The sequence below is a fragment of the Serpula lacrymans genome, assembly GCF_000218685.1.
Source record: "Serpula lacrymans var. lacrymans S7.9 unplaced genomic scaffold SERLAscaffold_1, whole genome shotgun sequence".
Taxonomy (NCBI): domain Eukaryota; kingdom Fungi; phylum Basidiomycota; class Agaricomycetes; order Boletales; family Serpulaceae; genus Serpula; species Serpula lacrymans.
Window position 1 is genome coordinate 108,125 of NW_006763290.1, and position 20,705 is coordinate 128,829.

A 20,705-nucleotide genomic window follows, 5' to 3' on the forward strand; every position below is an offset into this window, starting at 1 on the left:
AAAAATTTGATCGCATTGGAGATCCAAAAGGAGGTTGCACAAATCTGCAATTCAAGTCGCATCAGAATTCGCTAGCCTTTCTTTCGCCTCTCCCATCCATCCTTGTCTCTCCTTTACTCTCTCCCACTCAAAAAATATATATAATCAGGAATAACACCATGTCTGTAGCCGTAGACACCATCCCTGTCCGTCGCCGCCGCCATTCGGGATCCAATGCTGGTCCTGCACTTCGCATTAATGTTTTGCGAAAGGCTGAGCACGAGAACGACGCAGCAACCATCACCCCTCCACCAAGACCAAAATCAACCCCAGTGGATGAACTTCCACAGAGACGTAGATCAAACTCTGCCTCGGACTCTGAATTTTCCGATAAAGAGACCATGCAAATCGATGCTAGCCACTCAGATCAGCGTAGTTCCTCTTCGTCCCCTCAAAACACAGCCCAGAACGACGATTCCGATAAACCGATCCCAGACAGGCCAACTCGTCCTCTACCGGCTTCAAAAGCTCGCCGAATGGCGGGCAACGCTAATAATAACCCCATGCCTCAGCCTGCAAACCCTTCCATGCTTCCTGTACAAGCACATGTCCCTCGCGGAGGTATCGCTTCCACCCAGCGCCGCCTTTTCGTAATTCTTGAACAGGCTTGTCTGGAGGCTTACAGAGTCAGCAGTGGTGGAAAAGCGAAGAATGGTCGGGAGGGAGACGTCAAGTATACTCTTCTGAACTGTGACGATCACCAGGGCATCCTGGCAAAGACAGGAAGAGACATTGCAGATGCACGTCCAGATATCACGCATCAAGTAAGTGCTTTTCAGATGCACACCCGATATCGGATCTGACAGTCTTCCTTCTTGATAGTGTCTCTTGACGCTTCTCGACTCCCCTCTGAACAAAGCTGGACTTCTCCAAGTCTACATTCACACTGCCAAAGGTGTGCTCATAGAAGTCAACCCTCATGTAAGGATACCACGGACATTCAAACGATTCAGCGGTTTAATGGGTATGTGCATCGTATCTTGACTCATCGATGTTGTGTTACCCTGGAGAAACTATTGGATCACTTTACTCTACCATCTAATGAACACTACTCATCGCTATCCTTACAGTTCAACTCCTTCACAAGCTATCTATTAGAGGCGTAAATGGCCCAGAAAAGTTACTTAAAGTCATCAAAGTTTGTCATTCGCACTTCTCGTCTTGCTTGGTATTCAAATATCCCGCACTAGAATCCCGTGACAGACCATCTACCTGTCAATACCATGAAGTTGAGTACGTAGCATGTCGCTCGCTTGCCATATATATTCTCATGCTATTATTATGTCCTTTTCCAGCATTATCTGGTGATGCCCCTACGATCCGGCTATCGCGCTATCTACCCACTCTGCCAGAGACGCACTCTGTCGCAGTTTTTGTGGGCGCAATGGCTCGTGGACGGGATGACTTTGCCGATCATGTTGTAGATGAAAAAATAAGTATAAGCGACTACCCACTCAGTGCTTCGGTCGCATGTGGAAAGGTGCAGTCTCTTATTAATAACAACTCACAATCCTTAAATTGACGATATTTTTAGTTTTGTTGCGCACTGGAAGAACTCTGGGACATTGTTTGAACTCTTCCTTCGATTGTCTGCACATGCATTCCCGTCGTGACGACGATCTACATGAAATGTAACATATGATGATCTCTTGTTTTTTTTCCGGCGATCTGCGTTGTATTCCATCTGTTTCCGATTCTTCTGCAATACCCCCCGACCCCCTCTCCACCACCCACTGCATTTCAACCTGCGTTGCTTCAGATATCTCTTGAGCCGCATCCTGTTTGTACCACTAGTAGATGAATGCCCCAGAGCTTCTCGCATCGGATCACGACTCAACTCGTGGTTCGGGGTTCTGGATGTAATGATGCGATTCTCTGAATGAAAAAACACTGTGTTGCATCGCATGATACGAGTGTCATTTCGTTACTAAAGGCTGCTAGAATTAGTTGACAGCAAATGGTACGGATTGGTATCAAATTGCTGGCGCGGGTCTTGGCCAGATTTGGGGCCAATTACCGCATTTGTGGAGTGAAAGCAAGACTAATAGGAAATGAGCGCGCGTGATCTATATACTTTCCAGCCACCGCAACCTCTGCTAGGAACTACCCTTGACCATGTCGTCCACCGTGCCCGCCAGCGCAAGCCCTCTTCCAGAAGGGATTACAGATCCAAACTACAGACCTCTTCCAGGACGTCTTGGGAATCTCACAGTGCCCATGCAACATGGCCTAGACACGCTCAAAAAGCAGCTCAACGAAGAGGGCCTCTTTGTACCCGAGAGGATGGATGATGCCACTCTGCTGAGGTATGTTTTTCGTTCCGTTTCCATATCGTGCTCTATCAGGATGTTGCATTTCGGATAGGAGCGGTAGATCAGCATCACTCATAGCCGCAGTACATTGATGAAATCATTTCTAGATTCTTGAGAGCGCGCAAATTTGATGTACCCAAAGCCAAGGCGATGTTGCTCGCTCAGGAGCAATGGAGGAAAGACTTTGGTGTAGATGATATCGTCAAGTGAGCGATCGGTTTGCCTCACCTACGCGATTCAATCTGATCGTCCAAGCAGGAACTTTACATTTGACGAGAAGGAAGAGCTTGATAAAATCTACCCTCAATTCTATCACAAGATGGATAAGGCGAGTATGACAACATTATTATCAGTGCTATAAAGTGCTAATGAGGGCCCACGCCCGTGCTTCTAGGATGGCCGGCCGATCTACATCGAGCGTCTGGGCTACCTTGATATCAAGAGGCTGCACGAAATCACATCCAAAGAGCGTCAGCTTCAACGGCTAGTCTTTGAATACGAAAAGTTCGTCGATGAGCGTCTACCCGCATGTTCCAAAGCTGTCGGACACCCCGTCGAGACATCCTGCACTATCCTTGATCTACACAATGTCTCCCTCACCAACTTTTACCGTGTTAAGGACTACGTCTCTGAAGCAGCGTCGATCGGTCAGGATCGCTACCCAGAGCGCATGGGGAAGTTTTATATCATTAACGCCCCGTGGGCGTTTTCGGGCGTGTGGCAGCTCATCAAGCCATGGCTAGATGAAGTCACAGTGTCCAAGATCGACATTTTGGGGAGCGGATACAAGGATAAACTCCTTGCCCAAATTCCTCCAGAAAACTTGCCGAAGGATTTGGGAGGAAAGTGCCAGTGCCCGGGAGGTTGCTCATTGAGTGATATAGGCCCTTGGAACCCACAGACGGAAGGTGCTGGAGCGAATGGGAGTGCAAGCAACACTTGAAACGTGAGGCTACCTAGAATTACGAGAAGCTGTATACATCATACGTGGACATACTCTGGCGGTAATCTACTTGTACAGTACTTAATGGATTGTCGTTCGAGCTACGGATGGTATATGCTGACGGGCCGTGTATCGAAAGATAAACTGAATCAAAATCTCTGCATGTTGTATAGATATAGATTTTTCAGTATACAGCAAATTTGACTTGGCATTGTTCAATTTTCCCCATCAGTTCGACGGAAAGTATGAAGCTTATGAAGTCGTTAGGTAGTGGAAATCATGATAAATTGTGCTGTCGCACGTATGTGATTGAGTATAACAACCAACTACAGGAAAACAGAACGAAAAACAAAACAGCGCACTGATCTATGGGACTGCGCAGAATTACACAAGTTTACATTTGAGCTACAGTAAAGATAAATAGTATGTGGTTGCATATAGTTAAATATGAGGCTTTCTCGGTGACCACGCGCAAAAGTTATATTACAGTCTCATTTTGATTCGCCTCATCCATCCTCACCCATACACCATCCTTTCATATGAGAGATGAGCAAACAAATCGCAGCCCACCATAGGTAATTATCACGTACCGCAGCATACATGGTCAAGTGTCCCTTGATGACTATCTTCTCCACAGCTTGTCTTCCTGGACCTTTCGCCCACTCAGCCGGAGGTGGTTTTTGAACATCGGTCGCAAGCGATACGGACGAAAATGCTTGGAGAAGGCGAACAAGGAAGTAAGATGCTTCATTGTATGCGAACTAAGAAGCATCATTAATTTCCCATTTAAGTTTTCAATAGACGAAAATTTACCTGTTGGCCTAAACAGATCCTGGGACCGGCGTTGAAGGGAACAAAAATAAAGGGGTTTGGAGTGAGGAACTTGTGAAGACGCTGATCAATAAATCTATCTGGGTCAAATTCTAAAGCTGGAAACCGAAATATAAGTATCACGAGATCACACAAGCCATACAGTACACACCATCTGGACCCCATAAATCCTTCCTCCGATGCATTAAAAACACGGAATAGGGAACTCTAAATGCGACATTTGTAAGGTTTCGTAGTGGGTACAATCGGCTTGCACTAACCTGGTGTTCGCAGGGATGTACAACGGTTTGCCGCCATTCACTGAAGGCCAAACAGTAGCTTCAGTGCTTGTCCTAAAGGCGTCCACTTATCAGGGTTGTTTTCAGCATACACGACAAAGTTCATACCTAACATTGAATGGCCTAAAACGAAATGATCAGATATCGATAAAACTTACTAAATTTTTTTGACTTACACTGGAGGATATAGTCGAAGTGTTTCTAATGTAACAAAATCAACATCATCTAAATGATCGAAAAACCACGCAAGACATACCATTCAGAACCGCTCTCATATACTTCATCTCGCGCATATCATCGTATGTCGGCCTTCTCGAGCCCCCAACTTTAGTGAGGACTTCCTCGCGAAGACGGGTAAGAACAACAGGGTGCTGGGAAAGCATGTAAATGACAAATGTCAACAAGCCAGCGGTCTTAAATTTGAGGTTAATATTGTTGATAAATTTATCCTACAGGAGAGAAAATAGCGGCTTACTGTGTCACGACCCGCAATCATGATGTTTAGTGTTTCATCCCGGATCACCGTAGGATCTGAATATAACAAGGTCAACGGCGCATATAGGCATATAGGAACTTCTGCGAACCTTCCGTATAATTTACGAGGTGGTCTAGAAGTGTTTCACCTTCCTTGGCATCGTCGTTTACGCCGCTCTCCTTCAAATCCCTTTTTTTCTGCAGTGCATCCTTGAGAATAGGATCGATGAACTGATAACAGATGTCCATGCGTTTCTTAACGGTGTCACTCCAGAACTCGAAGAAGCGCCAGTTGGAACCGTAGCGTCCTCGAGAAGAAGCAGCTACCTGAGCCTCTGCAAACGCTTGCGCGAATATGTTGGCAGGGTGGTTCTCAGTAAACGCTGATTTCGCTAATGGAGACGATGGAGGATATGGTAATCCTGCTCCTAGAGAGCACACATCCTTCCCGAACAGGAATTCAGTAGCCGAGTCAAGAGTGAATCGCGATACCATGTCCTGCAATGCACTATAAACTGCCGTAGGAGGAGGATGCAATCGATCACCGACGTACCTGGAAGTCGACGGGATAGCCCTCTCTCAACCTTTGCTTGAACTGACTGATAGCATCCTCTGCATGTTTTTCGAAGATATCAAAGTGGCTAATACGGTCCCTGCTGAAAAATGGGCGCGTCATGGTCCGGTGAAATCTATCGCAATAAAACGATGAGCCTTGGAGAAAAAACAGGCTGATGGGAAAATGCCCTACTTCCATGTGTCACCTGAAAGCTGAATGAGACATATGAAGATAGGCAAGGACTAAATACATACCGTCTGAATTGAATACACCGGTTCCAAGAAGCGAATTGACCTGATCCCAGAACATGGGACCTATTGTAAGAAAAGGGGTTTTAAGTCTCCTATAACAACTCGATCTGACGACTGTTGAGCTAACCTTTACCGTACGAATTAAATTTTGTTGCGAGGATAGCCTGACGTCATCCAGTCAATTGAAACTCACTAATATGCACGTTGCAAGAATTACCTTGATATATTCTGGTTCAAAGGTAAATATCTATGAATGTGGGCCATTAGCTCTTCACATAGGGGGTGCATATCTATAATGACGGTTACCCTATTCTCAAGAAGAACCTTGGCATTGAACGTGTTCCCATTGATCTCAGCCTCTTGCTCTAGCACTTCACCTGTAAATAGAATATGATGAGAGAAGCTATGCGCATGATGTTGAGAAAAACTGACCCATATAGCCCGTTTTCGAATTTGCGACCATCCGCAATAAAATGTCAAGGCCTGCAGGCCATTTGCTTGTAGCTCTGGGAGGGAGAACTGCACCACGAGCAGCGGCCTCTCTGCTATCGACGTAATCAGTGTATATGACACTGACCATCGGTGTTAGGGGAATTGATAGGATGTAGGCGAGGAATTGAAGCCAGTAAGGAACAGAGACGTCGAGGACTGCATCGCAGACACGTAGTAGAATGTAGATGGATACGGGGGGAAGCAAGAGACGAGGCAGACGGCGGAAGATCAGTATGATCCCAGGTGGAAGTTGGATGGCCATGGTGAACAGTGAGAAGTGAGCAGATTTGCAGTTGTACCTCTTTGCTGGTGAAGATCCAGTTCTATATATGATTTCTGTGATTCACATGCCCGAGGAATAGGCGGGAGTAATGCAAAGTTGAAAGCAATTGCCGGATGCTGTTGTGTAAGCTCCTGTGAGTGGGAAAGATGGCTGTGAGGATTGAGGATAGTAGAGTGCGGCACAAGACATACCGGCCAGAACTTGTGATTTTTCGATGCCGCAAAGTACGAATAGGTGCGGATCGACTGCGGCCCCAACGGCAGCCGTCGGTATGTCTGACGCACTCTCCATGTCTCATAAACTGATTTACCGCAGAGGCATAACCCCGGTGATTAGCGGCATATTGCACTTGGCTAAAGAACAAGAGTCCTGAAAAAAAAGAAAGCAGCAGTCCTCGTTAGTTCCTTGTCATCGTCTGCCAAGAGTACCAAAAAGTAAACGTCCTGTCACTCTCTGCGGGAATAAGGAAGAAAACATCATAACGACATGCCTGGTGGCAAATCAACAAACATGCCGGCAACCCAGCACAACCCGGCGTGGCACTTCCGCTGTCGGTGGCCCCCTGAAATAAAATTAACAGCACCTACTATTTTGATTTATCATCGACATTAACCGTCGGTTAGAGCACTCTCAGTTACACTGCTGCACATCAATGGTTTCAAGAGTCGAGCGCTCGTTTCTACGCACTGGCACATTCTTTATATACGACCGTCATATCAAATTGGTCTCACTGGGGAGACTTACACATCCTTGTGTAATAGTAATATTGTGTAGCAGATGTAGTACAGCACAGGTAACTCCCCGACGGGATCCAGCCCTATTCATGTACCGCTTCCTCCAGCCTGACCCAAACACCGCCCTATAAGAATACTGAGCTAACGTCCAAGAGAAAGATGAGGAAATAAATGTACTCACGTGCACATACATGGTGAGGTGATACTTTGGATAGATCTTTTCTATCGATTTCCGGTCAGAAGCCCCTGCCCAGTGGGAAGGTGGAGCAAACTGCTCATCAGTGGCGAGTGTTATGGACGAAAACTTTTGTAGGAAGCGGATTAGGAAGAACGATATCTGATTATAGGCAAACTGTCGTGAAAATGTCAGTTAGTATACGAAGAGTATGATTATCATTTCGAAAAATAGAAAAAGATGCATCTCGCTTCCTCAGAAAAAATGCAAACTCAGTATCCTACTGTCGTGAACGAACCTGTTGACCAAGACAAATCCTGGGTCCTGCATTGAAGGGAATGAAGATAAACGGGTTAGCCGTCAAATATTTGTGCAGCCGTTCATCGATAAATCTGTCGGGGTCAAAGTCTTGCGCTAAGAACTCAAATGAGCTTATGACCCCAATACTTGGGATGGGCAGCTTACCATCTGGACCCCAAAGATCTTTCCGACGATGCATCAATAGTACAGAATAGTTGATCCTGTATGACCAGAGAGAACTTAAGATGTGTCCTTGTGATATGAAAATTTTGTTACTTGCCTTGTGCCGGCCGGCACAAAGAAAGGAGTACCGCCGTTATTAGAAGGCAAAGTAGTATCTCGAGTTGAAACCCTGGAATGGAAGGACAGAACCATATCATGAGCCACCGCTCCTTTCTTGCAGATTCTACCTACCTTATGTTAGAGGGACTGGAGGTTTAGTGCTGTCAGATCAAGGTACTAGCTAAACACCTAAAGTTTGAACTTACACGGCAGGATGTAGTCGAAGCGTTTCTGATGTTTTCTGTCAGACAGCAACCAATGCAGAGTGATAAAATATATACCGTTGATAACAGCTCTGAGATATTTCATATCCCGAATGTCGTCATAAGTAGGCCTATCAGTAAGCCCGACCTTGTTTATGATCTCTTCACGTAAGCGGTCAAGGATCCTGGGGTTTTGAGATAGCTGATATATCATAAAGGATAGCGTGGACGCAGTCTATCGCATATCAGGTAAGTGCATGACTTCCACAGGTACGGAAGGGACAACTTACGGTGTCACCGCCGGCAATCATGATGTTGAGCGTTTCGTCTTTCAGCATTTTAAGGTCTACGAATATCCATAAGCTTGATGACGGTGACAAAAGACGTGCCGGTCATACCCTCTGTATAGTTGACGAGGTGGTCCAACAGGGTCTCACCATCCTTCACTTCCCTGTCAAAATTCCCTTTTAGGTCATTTCCACTGCTACTTTGCATGGCTTTCTTCTTTTCCAAAGCCTCGGCAATGATAGGATTGACAAATTCGTCGATTACATCCATGTAGGTATGAACCTTATCTTTCCAAAACTCGGCCAATGGCCATTTGCCACCATACCGTGAGCGCAGCGCGGAGGCCATCTGTGCATCTCCAAAAGCCTCGGCAAAGTCGTTCGCAGGATGAGACTTGACAATGTCCAGGGGTGAATTCGGAGGGTAAGGAAGTCCGGCAGATAGAGACTTGACATCTTTGCCGAAAAGAAACTCGGTTGCCGAATCCAGGGTGAAGCGGCGAATAGCGTCCTTTGGAGAACAAAAAATGAGGTAATATAGGCCAAATGGGATCATACAAGCTCACCTGGAAGTCAATGGGATAACCTTCCAGAAGGCGGATTCTTATTTGTTCAATGACATCTTCAGCGTGGCGATTGAATATATCGAAATGGCTTATGCGATCTCTGGTAAAGAACGGCCGAGTCATACTTCGATGAAATCTGCAACATCTACGGCATCAGACACCTGACAGTAGCAATAGACATACTACAAAAGGAAAAGGTCGTACTTCCAAACATCACCTGCGCGGTTTGAGTGAGGAGCTATAGGCTAGGAGATTTGGTGATAGTATCTACCATCTGAGCTGAATACCCCTTCCCCCAATAAGGAACTTAGCTGATATCTCATAGGCCCTACAAGAACAAAGGTTATATTCTCCGCGGACCGCTCGCGATTGCAAGGATCCTACCTTTTGCAAAATCGTTGAATTGTGAAGCAAGTATAGCCTTTTCTAGAATAAGCATTCACACAGCGAAGGAATGGTTTGCCCCGTACCTTCACATGTTCGGGCTCCGAAGTGAAGATCTGAACCACAAGATTTAGGTACGATGGCATACAAACACTCTTTCAATTACCTTGTTTTCGAAAAAAGTTCGGATGGTAAATGTATGACCATATTTCTCGGACCATTCATTCATTAAGTCAACTTTAGGACGGATCAGAATGGAAAACAAAATTAGATCCTTGTACATACCAGGATGATTATTCTTGAAGTCATGGACCATCGCAGCCACCAGATCGACCCCTGCAAATTTATCAGACTGGACATACGGTGGCATGACTGCACCGCGCGCAGCGGCACCCCTCCGGTTCACGTATGCGGTATACTGAACGCTCAGTACAAATGCCACTGGCAAAGATAGAAGAACTGCGCATGTGTATTGGAACGCTGATACGCGAACATCCAGAAGTGTCTCGATGATGGAGATGAGAGCGAATGTAGAGGCTGGAGGAAGCAATAAACCAGGCAAACACTGAGCGACGTATGTTACACCAGGTGGTAAGCCTCGGGCCATTGCGAAGTGTTCTGTTGGTTCAGATAAGAACCAGTGTAGTTTATATGTTATAACGTTCACGCAAGCGCGGTATTTGAGGTATGCCGAGACCGGTAAGTCCTTAAATGCATTCAGTGAGTAGCATGTGAAACCAGAGATGAAGCATCCAGGATGCCGCTCACCCTGAATCCGATATCTCTGTAATTGCTGTTGATGGGTATGAAATAAACGGCACGATAGCATGAGCCAGTTGCCAGTGAGCGAGTAACGCAACTGATGGGAGGCGATGTGATTGCAACAGTGGCTTGTTCGCGTACCACAAACTTATGCAAGTGCTGAAGTGGATGTAGTACTTGTACTTTCTGTATTACCAGTGTTCTCTGCCTTCAGCTTTAATCGCGGTCTGTGGAAACATGTAGCCTACGTTATGGAATACACATCCTGAGCTCCACTGGCTGCCAAGCTAACCTTCTAGACCCAGAAACACTTCAATCCCCTGCCGGCATCCCTACGATAGGCGCAGCTGTGTGATAAAATCAACCAAGTCCATGTTTGCTGTGAGTGCGTACTCAAGCATAGCCACATCGGTAATACATGCATCATATTGAGCATCAGGCAGTATATAGGTATTTATTCGAATTCACTTCCTTCTTCTTCTTCTTGAATATGCCTAGAATCTCTCTTACAACGACAAAAAAATCAGTACTGGAATATATGTATGGAACGCAAAACGGCACGAAACAGAAACATGGCCCACTAAAGAGCAAAAGGCGGACGTAACGTAGGAGAGAACGTGACCACACGAACAGCTGCGAAAGAAAATCAAAAACAATGTCATTCTACTACATCGGCAACATGTTTTCGTCTGACTACAGTTTTTCCATCGCTTAGAAGCACTCTGCAAGGAGAGAAAATTTGCCCAGGTGAGATGATTACACAAAACTAAAGATTTAAATCGGCACGTACTGCGGTGAACAATACCAGGACCAGACTCGTCGTACTCTTGCTTAGAGCACCACAAGTTCTGGAAAGTGCTAAGAGAAGCCAAGATAGATCCACCAATCCAGACGGAGTATTTTCGTTCAGGGGGAGCGACAATCTTGACCTGTGATGAACGAAGTGTTTAAATAAAGACATGGGGCCAAAATAGAATATCGAACACAAACCTTCATGCTGGATGGCGACAGCGAGGTCAACTCTCGTTGCATACGGTCAGCAATACCAGGGAACATAGTAGTACCACCGGACAAAACCACGTTTCCGTACAAGTCACGACGAATATCGAGATCACACTTGAAGATCGAGTTGTAGCTGAGGGTCACTTTTAATTAGCAATGTCTATGTAAAGTAGAGTGCCTTAAACTTACGTGGTCTCGTGGATACCGGCGGCTTCGAGACCGAGGAATGCAGGTTGGAAGAGCGCTTCAGGGGCACGGAAACTATGTAAGATAAGAACAATGAGGTCATATCTTGTTATCTGAAACATTAAAACTTACCGCTCGTTACCAATAGTGATGACTTGACCATCAGGGAGCTCGTAGCTCTTCTCAAGTGCTGATGATTGAGCAGCGGTCTGAATTTCCTGCTCAAAGTCAAGAGCAACGTAGCACAGCTTCTCCTTGATGTCCCGGACGATTTCACGCTCAGCAGTAGTAGTGAAAGAGTAACCACGCTCAATCAAGTTCTTGATGAGGAAGTCAGTGAGGTCACGACCAGCGAGATCGAGACGAAGAATGGCGTGAGGGAGAGAGAAACCTTCGTAAATGGGAACGGTGTGGGTGACACCATCACCGGAATCCATGACAATACCGGTTGTACGACCAGAGGCATAAAGAGAGAGAACGGCCTGGATGGACACGTAGAATGCAGGCGCGTTGAAAGTCTCGAACATGATTTGGGTCATCTTCTCACGGTTAGCTTTAGGGTTGAGGGGTGCTTCCGTGAGTAAGACTGGGTGCTCTTCTGGAGCAACACGGAGCTCGTTGTAAAAGGTGTGATGCCAGATCTTTTCCATGTCGTCCCAGTTCGTTACAATACCGTGCTCAATGGGATATTTCAAAGTCAAGATACCACGCTTTGACTGAGCTTCATCACTATAGGCGGCATCAGCATACAGATCAGATTAGGGTAAGTGAGACAAGGCATACCCGACGTAAGAATCCTTCTGACCCATGCCAACCATCACACCCTGGTGACGTGGGCGACCAACGATGGAGCTGAGAGGATCATCGGTATCAGATACAAAAGTCTAGGAATACGTGGACCTTGTGCTCACGGGAAAACAGCACGGGGAGCGTCATCACCTGTGATCAGCAGTTAAAGACTATGATAGAATCGGATAATAAGCGATGACTATGTACCAGCAACTATGCAAGACAAGGTAAGTGAGCTGAGCGATGCGTTGTCAAGTTAGAGTACTCACAGCCAGCCTTGCACATTCCGGAACCATTGTCAATAACCTGTGGAGAGAAGAGCAGTAGGTAAAGGTGCCGTTGTTTGAGGGAATGGAACAGAACGTACGAGCGCAGCTACTTCGTCCTCCATTGTGAATTATTTGCGAAAGATGTAAAAGGTTGAGATGAAAGTGATTGAGAGCTGATGAATCGGAGTGTTTTATCGATTTAAAGTCAGAAAAGGCGATGCATGATTCCGCAGTGATTACGATGAGATAAAAGCGATGGTCAGCACTGCAAACTGCGAACTGCGCGCTGTTGGCAACGATGCCCAGCACAAAATGAGACTTACCTTTGGCTGAGGAACGGACAAGGATATGGGCGAGGGCAAAGGGCGGGTGAGGTTCAGCTATGCTGGTTATCGGATTGTATTTAGGGTAGGCTCCCACCCATTCTAATTTCGGTTCTGATCTCTGTATCCATAGTGCTAAACTGCTAATCCTTAGGTCTTGGTTATGGCCATCGCAGTCATCGCAGCAATTACTTGAAACTTTGCCCAGTTCGACTGCTCTGCTCAGCGCAAAGAAGCACACCTTGCAATCAGTCATCCAATTGCCTTACCAGTCGCGTCCATGCCGTTCAGGCGCCAACCAGACATGCATCGCACGGATTGCATACCCGTACCATGTCCAAGAAATATCGTATCTAATCTCACTTTTACAGTAGTGCTTACAGTAATAACACCCTGCAATAAGGTGTCGTGATTGTGTCTACTTTCGTCATAGCTCACACCGTAGCTCCTTTCGCTGGTACATCGGCCCCCTGCAGCTTTACGGCAATACAACCAGATTTTATGAATGTTCATTTTAAAAATCTATGGAGCGTCTCAACAGGTCTCTTGCAATGCACAACAGCACCAAAGCAAGTATATTAACGGAGGCTGACACGTCTATCCAGGCCGTCAGCACATGTCAGCCTCCGCCACAGAAACATACATCCTATATCAATCGACCTTTCCCCACCAGATGCCACAAGACTGTTCCTCTTCTCACCCACCATGCCGCCCGCAACAAACACGGAATCTCCAGACCCAACCACCGTGTCCAGCCCCGGAAAGCCTCCGCCGCAGCACGTCACTCTGCCCCCAGCATCCATCGTCATCCTTGTCATATGCCTCGTCCTCGTAGGAATCATGATGCTCTATGTCATCTACCGCCATTTCAGCGTCAAGTACAACCGAAAGGCCAGAAAGGCAATGAAGAGACATGAGCGCATACATGCACAGGATAATGCCCAGTGCGACCAGGCAGCACTTTTGGTCACGACCCCCGAGAAGAAAGTTCCAGCAGCCAGTACTCTGCATTCGACTTGCACTCTCGTAGCCACCGCCTCGTCAAAGATTTTTTGTCCGCCCGTCATGTTACAGTTCCGTATCCCGGGAACCAAGAAGACAATCACTCTTTACGGCGCCGGGTCTCCATCCCCAGTGCGGAACGGCGATAAGGGCACCCTTGCGGATCCCCGACCTGATGTTCGTAATTGATCGCATCATCTCCTCCTGCGCTGCTGACCTTTAACGTCGTCACAGGTCGAATCGACAAAGGAAAATAGTATCACCCCTTTCATGATACCCCAATCTCCCAAGTGGCCTCCTCCCATCATGGGACGGTCAGCACCGTACACTCCGCATAACTGCGCGAGCAAAGGCTCCCCGGATCCACTCAAGGATGGCATATTCGGGGCGAACATCCAAGATAGCAGCGATGGTAATGTACGTCCTTTGGTCAGCAACACCGACAACGTACGGAATATTCGGAAACCTCTGGCCTCCAAGGATATCACGACGGATATGATGTGGAGTTCGAAGGTTACCGCTGCTCAACAACCGGTCAATATACTTGGAATTATACGTTCAGTCTCTCAGCGCATGCCACCTCGAATGTCCGTGCCACACATCGATATGCCGAAACTCCCTCCCAAGGCGCTTGGACAGCAAAATGTCGACCCAACGTTACGTGGACCTCTTTCAAAGTGATGGTGTTTGTTGCATAATGGTTCTTACACATGTCAAGTCTCGGATACCACATTCCTTCATAAATATAACACTCGTTTTTATTGAACAGGGCGTTGGTATAAAGTACACTACGTGGAGAACAGCTCTCCCTCGATACATAAATCAGACATAAATAATAAGCAATAACCCTCGAACATAAAAAACAACTTAAGAAATAAGACACGTGCACATAAATGGTCATAACTGTTAAGCCGACCGTAAATCCCTGCTGAAGCCCATCTCGGATATAATGAAAGTATCTCAAGTATCGACGCTGGGAGTTCCCGCTGCAGTTTGAGGGAAATGGGTTCCGTGGAAACCGAACCCTACCACAGTCTCCATGCTCGCTCTGCCTACTTCCTCCATCGTCCTCGCGTCCAAAACTAACAGATAGCTCTTCGTCTTGTGACCATCCAAGACCACAGAAAGCAGCACGCCATCATCTTCATCTACCCCCACCGGGTTAGCGATAAACACGGGCTCGCCAGGATTTTGCCCCTGCACATGCCAATATGTGGGGTTCTTAGACTGCATGTCGTACTTGACTAGCCCATCAAAGAACGTACTGTTCCCCCTGTCTGATGCGCCATAGACATAACGCGACGGTTTCGCGATGAACCGCGGATTTATGGAGGGCAAGTCGCAGGAGTGGGCCTTGGGTGCGATGTGCTCGCTAACAGCGGCGCGAGATCCTTCAGAGGAACCGATCGACGGGAGACGCCAGCGACGCAGGTTAGGGCGTGTTATGTCACCCCTTTCGCCCATGTACTCGAGAGAGTCCGGGGAAGTCGATTTGATATTGCTGTAATAGAAGCGTTTAAGAACATCAAGGTTCTCATATGCGCAAAGAGTAGCAACAATATCGGTTTGGGAGGGGTTAGAAGGGGAAGGCTCTTCCCAAGCGTTGATGGTGTGGAAGCAGAAGAAGGGGTCGGTTTCGTATTTTGACACAACACCCTTTCCATGCCTGCGGTCAATGACATACCACAACGCTTTCTTCGACGGGTCAAAAGTACCAATAGCATCGAGCATGTTCTTATCCCAGAGGATCTTGGCGCCTCCCCAAGCGTAATGAGCCGACCAAATACAGAGAACGATGTAGTTCTCGGTGATCATCATCGAGTGCAGATAGGCACCACGGGCATCTGTGATTGTGGCGAGTATCTCTGTTTCGCCGGTATCTGCGGAGACACGAAACACCCTGTACGTGTGAGCCCTGCCGACATCGAGATTGTAGTTGAATATGTCACCGGTGACGGGATCGGACTTTGCGTGTGCAGCAGACATGTGGCCGACAAGCTCGTGATGGAGGGACTTCTGATCGGCAAAGCCAATGGGCTCTAGAGTCTCTGGGTCGATTTGCCGATAAACAGCAGCATCGGTTTTCGTCCAGAGAGTTTGGATGCCCGAAGCATGTCCGTCACTCTTTGACTTTTTGGCGGAACCAGTGATGTCCTTGAGACCAGGTGGATTGGCGGACAGAGTGACACCGATGTTGGCGTGTGCAATGGCTTTGGGACTGTTGTCAGGGACGAACATGCTCATCACTTTTCTGAAAAAACTGATACATGGGTCGCGTTTCTGACCAAAATTAAAGTCATCCAGTTTTCCAGTCTTGCGAATGGTCTCGATGAGGGAGTCCACAGCAAACCTCGAGTTATAAAGTACGCGTGGAGGACTGCCGGGAGAGGAAATGATTTGGAAACGATGGTTCTGGGTAAACCCATCAAACCAGTGGTCGACGGAGTAAGTGGTTCCAACGTCTGTTTTGACCTGATAACCACCTGGACCCGTTCTGTACAGGGTGCCAGAAACATACGATGGGATTGTTCCTGTCACTTGTAGTTCCACAGGAGAACGTTCTTCGTGGCCAGGCTCAAACTGGATATGTGGCTGAGATCAATACGAGAAAAAATGACAAGAGACGAGATACATACGCCTGCATCGTTTGGCCAATTGTTGTACGGTTCAAGGACCTTTGTAGTGGACATGCTGGAATTGCTGCGAATGTTTGGATTGTTTGATGGTATATGTAGTCATGATCCACACTGCCCCGCAAGTTACGCGGTTGATGGGAGTCTCGGCGCCAGATGACCCGCCGTACTCTAAGCAGGTGTCATGGCATGCAAGCGATGCACAAACCAGACTTGCATGATCCTGACATACGCCAACGAGGATAGACACCATGTCAATAAACATGTAAACTAACAATCCCTGTTCTAATCTATGATAGGCCATTTCGATCTGGACGAACCTACTCGCGAGACCTTCTTTGCTAATCGGTCCTCTTCCAAATGGCCTGCTGGAGGCTAACCTGGTCAGCCTCTCAACCCCTCAGATCATAAGAAATCATGGCCCATTATCAGCCTGTTCTTCTCGTCGACCACACCTGCAACATCTCCAGGCGAATTGACATCCAGGATGGCACCTACTACGGTTCAATCGTTCAACGTATTCCCAACTGGTACCCCTCGTGTCACCTCGACCACTGTGACGGCCTCTCAGAAGCGTATGGTGGCCATCTCTGTCATTACTTTTCTCGGATTTTCACTTCTCTGTGCCGTCTACGTGATCTATTGTCGGGTCTCTTATTGGCGCAAAGAAAAGGCTTTCCTCAAGGATCACGATGATATTTTCTTATCCGACGACGACACTCCCAGTAAGTCCTAATAATCGCACTATACTAACCCTCGACCGACGGTTGCTATGTTTTGTCTCTGTCACAACTTTAGGAACTCCCAACTGGAAGTTGAGTCACGGTCAAACATACAAGAACTTCGTGGCAGAAGTAAGTCCTACGGAGTTATCACTCCATCATATCGCGTCATTTCGTATTCTTCACAGACGCCGGGCTCCGAGAAGACACTGGTTTCGAAAACACCTCTTATCAAGAAACCAGCCCCCGCCATCCCTCGTGCCCGTTCCGGATCAACATCACCCACGATTCACGCGCAAAGGAGGGCTACCAATCCTTTTGAAGATCCTTATACCAACTTCCCCTCTCGCGTAGTCCGCACAGCTAAATTGGATAGGACACCGCCCTCCCTCACTCACGACCGCCTGGCTGCCATGATGGTCGACCCCAAGCTGGCCCCTGTGCAAGGACCGCTTATGCCGCTTCAGGTCCACACCAGCCCCGTCTCCCGATCATTGTTCGAATACAAGGGCCAGAACATCTCACGATCTGGTACGATTTAGCACACACCTCCGGGAATTTCGCTTCTGTTTATATCTCTTTCATCGCTCTCGTCACATACTCTTCACGTCTTCTGGTTACTATACTATCTAGCAATACTTCAATCATTGCTTGCCCTCTTTACGTTTTTTTTTTTCGTCTCCGTCTAGCCCAACGGTCTCGAGACCCCGTCTCTCCCAAGTACATTCAGGTCCTCATCAATCTTGAGGTTATTTGGCCACGAGTTGGGCATCGTTGTCTTTAACTTTACGAAGGAAAAATACACACGAACATGACTTAATGCCACCAATCACACTATCTTTAGATACTGCTGAACTCCTGATGCTAGCAGCCTTGCTGTAGTCATACACCAGCCTTGATCTTATTCCTTTTGTGTCGGATCATTGGTGTTACAACGGATAAGGAACAACTATACATATCCAGCTATGTAATGATACATTTTCCCCGTTACTACGATATCATCTACACAGGGCACTCTTATAATACCGGTTTAGCTCTATGCGGTCTTGGATACCCGTGAGGGGTACGAAGGAGGAGGGCCGTACTGTGATATTATACGAGCAAATATCTCCTGATCATCCAGCTCATGGACGCTACGGATGCTCTCACCGTCAGAAGAAAGCAGGAGACGCTTATCCTCCGTCGCTGAGCGAGTCCTACGCCTATCAACCATACTTTTGGACCGCTTCATTACACCATCCACGGCGTTGTGCATCTTTGGGACAGTTGATTGCCGTACAGCATTGATGAACCGCCCCTTCACAGCGTCCTTGGCGTCTACGGGAGAAGGGGATTTGGACCCGTCTGAACTTCCATCAGCATCAGCCTCGAGCGGCGAAGCTATGTAATCAGAGGGTAGGATATCATTGAACGTCTTTGGCGGTCCATTCGTAAACTTGGCATACAGCCTAGGATCTCGTCGCTCTATATGGATGGGATGGTGAGCCATCACAAGAGCTGAAGATCGTGAGTAGTTGACTCGTTACCTGTGATGGTCACTCGACGACGATGGCTGCTTGGAGAAGATACCGGAGTGAGCTCTCCGTATTCTGCGTGTGGGGCACTTTCGTAGAGTTGTCCTGAACGATCGCGGAAGGTATATCGGCCAGAGTCAGCATCGTAAGCTATGCGGGTGACGCCTTCAGGGAGGCGACAAGAATCCTGAGCAAATGTCGATTAGTAACGTCAAACTTGGCCTGTGTATGGTGGACATACCTCGGTATACTGAGTCCAGCGGTTAGACATTGTGGTTGTCAATGAAAAGGGGGGAATGCGACGGTTTTGGACGGTCGACCGTATCTTTATACTTCATATGTACACCTCGTGGAACCGTTTCTGCATCCTAATCAAATCCACGACACCAAAACAGCTCTCGATTACGTGACTTGATAGAGAAAAAATAACCAAGGCTCTGGATAAAAATGCGGTTGCGGCTTCTGTGAAGATAAAAGCTATGTATCTGCCAGTGGCATTCACCGAAAAAGTGGTTGATCAGGTAACCAAGACCCATTCTTAGTGTCCACCTTCTGGGAAAACGTAGTATGAATCTCTGATAGACATGTGTGTTGATTCTGGGTGGACATGAGCGAGATCCTTGCAAACTTAGTAGGTCTTTTAGTCGAATTTAAACGCCGAGGCTCCAATTTATAATTAAAAGCTAGCGCCACATACAATGTGCACTCACAAGCAAGATATCAGGCATTATGCTTCAAAACCAAACTCGCTCACGTAGGCTCCGGTCTGTACGCAGTCTTTCACGTTAGATCACTGTCAATGTAAACACCATGACCACTAAGTTACACCTGTCTAAGGATACAACTCTCAGTCAATACGATATCACCTACGCAAGACACCGGCGCAAGGAGGCGGAGAACCGTATCGTAACACTATGTCAACAATAAGTTTTTCAGCATCAGATTTATGAATGCTCTCATCCAAAGAAAGCAGGAAGGACTTTTCATCCGTCACCCTTCCAGTCATGATCCTGCGTCTATTAGCCACGCTTTTAAGCCACTTCATTACACCTTCCATAGCATTCTGCATAGCTGGGACAGTTGATTTTGCTAAAGCATCTGTAAACCGCCCTTTCGTGGGGTTCTTGGCACTTGCAGAAAAGTGGGATCCTGTGCCTTTCGGACTTCTATCGACATAGAGCGGCGAGGCGGCGAAAGCAGAGGGTAGTATATCATTAAACGTCTCTGGTTGTCCAGTCGTAAACTTAAACTTCGCATGCAGGTTAGAATTCCGCTGCTCTATACGAGAAGTATTTCTGAGCCATCGCACGTTCACTTTTGTGAGACTTTGACCTGTTACCTGTCGTTACTCTGCGATACGGGAAAATTCGGGAGGATACGGGGGCGAGCCCTCTGTGTTCTGCGTGGGGTGCACTTTCATGGAGGTGTCCTAAACGATCACGGAACGTATATCGGCCAGTATCAGCATCATAAGCTATGCTGGTAATTTCTTCAACGAGACAACAAGAATCCTGAGCAAAATATCGTCAATAGTTGCCAACCACTCCTGACTGTATGACTGACATACCGCGTTATGCTGAGTCCAACCGTGGGTCATAGTGGTCGCGAGTTGAACAGGTGATAAGTCTGATCGCCTTGGACCACGACTTTATAGGTGATGGGATTATAGTTTTGATTATACGCCCCGTGGAACCTTGTCTGGATCTGAATGTGAAGACTTCTTTCGGGTGCTACGTGAATGTAACCAGAGGGGGGGAAGTCACGAATACAGTAAATCAAAACCGCGGGTGTAGAGCAGCCCCGTTGAGGGAAAATTCTGCACCAGTGTGGGATATTCACAGCTGCATGCCCAGTACTAATCAGGTGGCCACAGGTTGTGGATACTATGGATATAGATTGATCCTGGTTCGACAATGGCCATCTTTTGATTCTTTGGGACGAGATCTTGAATCCAGTGTCCAAATTTCTTCAAATAAGGGGATATTTATCGACGACATCAAGGCTCCCAAAGTCGCACCCGTGGCCCAGTACTGATCCAGTGCATGAACTTGGGAATATGATCTTAAGAGACGCGCTGAAAAGTTGAATCGTTGAGGACTTTCAAGTTTGCATA

General features: G+C 47.2%; 10 protein-coding genes across 10 annotated transcripts; 3 read left to right on the top strand and 7 right to left on the bottom strand.

The window, feature by feature from the left end:
* Nucleotide 1: 1 nt before the first annotated feature.
* Nucleotides 2-2,052, top strand: SERLADRAFT_454381 (uncharacterized protein; the record flags this gene model as incomplete). Its single annotated transcript, XM_007311943.1, has 6 exons — nt 2-803; nt 862-1,003; nt 1,110-1,177; nt 1,230-1,272; nt 1,335-1,519; nt 1,574-2,052. 6 exons carry the CDS (start codon nt 159-161, stop codon nt 1,610-1,612), a joined length of 1,122 nt encoding a protein of 373 aa, XP_007312005.1.
* Nucleotides 2,053-2,105: 53 nt separating this feature from the next.
* On the top strand, nt 2,106-3,520 carry SERLADRAFT_454384 (uncharacterized protein; the record flags this gene model as incomplete). The annotated part of the gene is made up of 4 exons (XM_007311944.1): nt 2,106-2,345; nt 2,459-2,557; nt 2,610-2,679; nt 2,746-3,520. The coding sequence occupies 4 exons, from the start codon at nt 2,155-2,157 to the stop codon at nt 3,292-3,294; spliced, it is 909 nt and encodes a 302-aa protein (XP_007312006.1).
* Nucleotides 3,521-3,565: 45 nt separating this feature from the next.
* SERLADRAFT_454388 (uncharacterized protein) lies at nt 3,566-6,471 on the bottom strand (the record flags this gene model as incomplete). The annotated part of the gene is made up of 16 exons (XM_007311945.1): nt 3,566-4,055; nt 4,108-4,223; nt 4,277-4,332; nt 4,386-4,457; nt 4,512-4,526; nt 4,580-4,604; nt 4,660-4,816; nt 4,879-4,934; nt 4,988-5,375; nt 5,431-5,566; nt 5,626-5,638; nt 5,688-5,747; nt 5,812-5,848; nt 5,902-5,931; nt 5,991-6,061; nt 6,117-6,471. The coding sequence occupies 16 exons, from the start codon at nt 6,436-6,438 to the stop codon at nt 3,801-3,803; spliced, it is 1,809 nt and encodes a 602-aa protein (XP_007312007.1).
* An 805-nt stretch (nt 6,472-7,276) lies between these two features.
* On the bottom strand, nt 7,277-9,997 carry SERLADRAFT_431596 (uncharacterized protein; the record flags this gene model as incomplete). Its single annotated transcript, XM_007311946.1, has 16 exons — nt 7,277-7,318; nt 7,375-7,545; nt 7,667-7,782; nt 7,834-7,889; nt 8,083-8,097; nt 8,157-8,181; nt 8,232-8,388; nt 8,444-8,499; nt 8,552-8,951; nt 9,007-9,142; nt 9,211-9,223; nt 9,278-9,334; nt 9,391-9,427; nt 9,477-9,506; nt 9,557-9,627; nt 9,676-9,997. 16 exons carry the CDS (start codon nt 9,995-9,997, stop codon nt 7,277-7,279), a joined length of 1,704 nt encoding a protein of 567 aa, XP_007312008.1.
* Nucleotides 9,998-10,508: 511 nt separating this feature from the next.
* SERLADRAFT_375249 (uncharacterized protein) lies at nt 10,509-12,758 on the bottom strand (the record flags this gene model as incomplete). Its single annotated transcript, XM_007311947.1, has 11 exons — nt 10,509-10,874; nt 10,943-11,081; nt 11,143-11,287; nt 11,344-11,415; nt 11,473-12,069; nt 12,124-12,192; nt 12,252-12,281; nt 12,347-12,350; nt 12,399-12,435; nt 12,497-12,571; nt 12,722-12,758. 10 exons carry the CDS (start codon nt 12,518-12,520, stop codon nt 10,864-10,866), a joined length of 1,128 nt encoding a protein of 375 aa, XP_007312009.1.
* A 285-nt stretch (nt 12,759-13,043) lies between these two features.
* SERLADRAFT_454407 (uncharacterized protein) lies at nt 13,044-13,837 on the bottom strand (the record flags this gene model as incomplete). The annotated part of the gene is made up of 1 exon (XM_007311948.1): nt 13,044-13,837. One exon carries the CDS (start codon nt 13,730-13,732, stop codon nt 13,418-13,420), a length of 315 nt encoding a protein of 104 aa, XP_007312010.1.
* Nucleotides 13,838-16,427, bottom strand: SERLADRAFT_454411 (uncharacterized protein; the record flags this gene model as incomplete). The annotated part of the gene is made up of 2 exons (XM_007311949.1): nt 13,838-16,303; nt 16,360-16,427. The coding sequence occupies 2 exons, from the start codon at nt 16,411-16,413 to the stop codon at nt 14,684-14,686; spliced, it is 1,674 nt and encodes a 557-aa protein (XP_007312011.1).
* Nucleotides 16,428-16,519: 92 nt separating this feature from the next.
* SERLADRAFT_412280 (uncharacterized protein) lies at nt 16,520-17,862 on the top strand (the record flags this gene model as incomplete). The annotated part of the gene is made up of 4 exons (XM_007311950.1): nt 16,520-17,081; nt 17,155-17,210; nt 17,267-17,609; nt 17,768-17,862. The coding sequence occupies 4 exons, from the start codon at nt 16,844-16,846 to the stop codon at nt 17,860-17,862; spliced, it is 732 nt and encodes a 243-aa protein (XP_007312012.1).
* Nucleotides 17,863-18,009: 147 nt separating this feature from the next.
* SERLADRAFT_454412 (uncharacterized protein) lies at nt 18,010-19,238 on the bottom strand (the record flags this gene model as incomplete). Its single annotated transcript, XM_007311951.1, has 3 exons — nt 18,010-18,542; nt 18,605-18,779; nt 18,834-19,238. 3 exons carry the CDS (start codon nt 18,861-18,863, stop codon nt 18,115-18,117), a joined length of 633 nt encoding a protein of 210 aa, XP_007312013.1.
* A 216-nt stretch (nt 19,239-19,454) lies between these two features.
* SERLADRAFT_431602 (uncharacterized protein) lies at nt 19,455-20,189 on the bottom strand (the record flags this gene model as incomplete). Its single annotated transcript, XM_007311952.1, has 3 exons — nt 19,455-19,870; nt 19,932-20,103; nt 20,160-20,189. 3 exons carry the CDS (start codon nt 20,187-20,189, stop codon nt 19,455-19,457), a joined length of 618 nt encoding a protein of 205 aa, XP_007312014.1.
* Nucleotides 20,190-20,705: the final 516 nt, after the last annotated feature.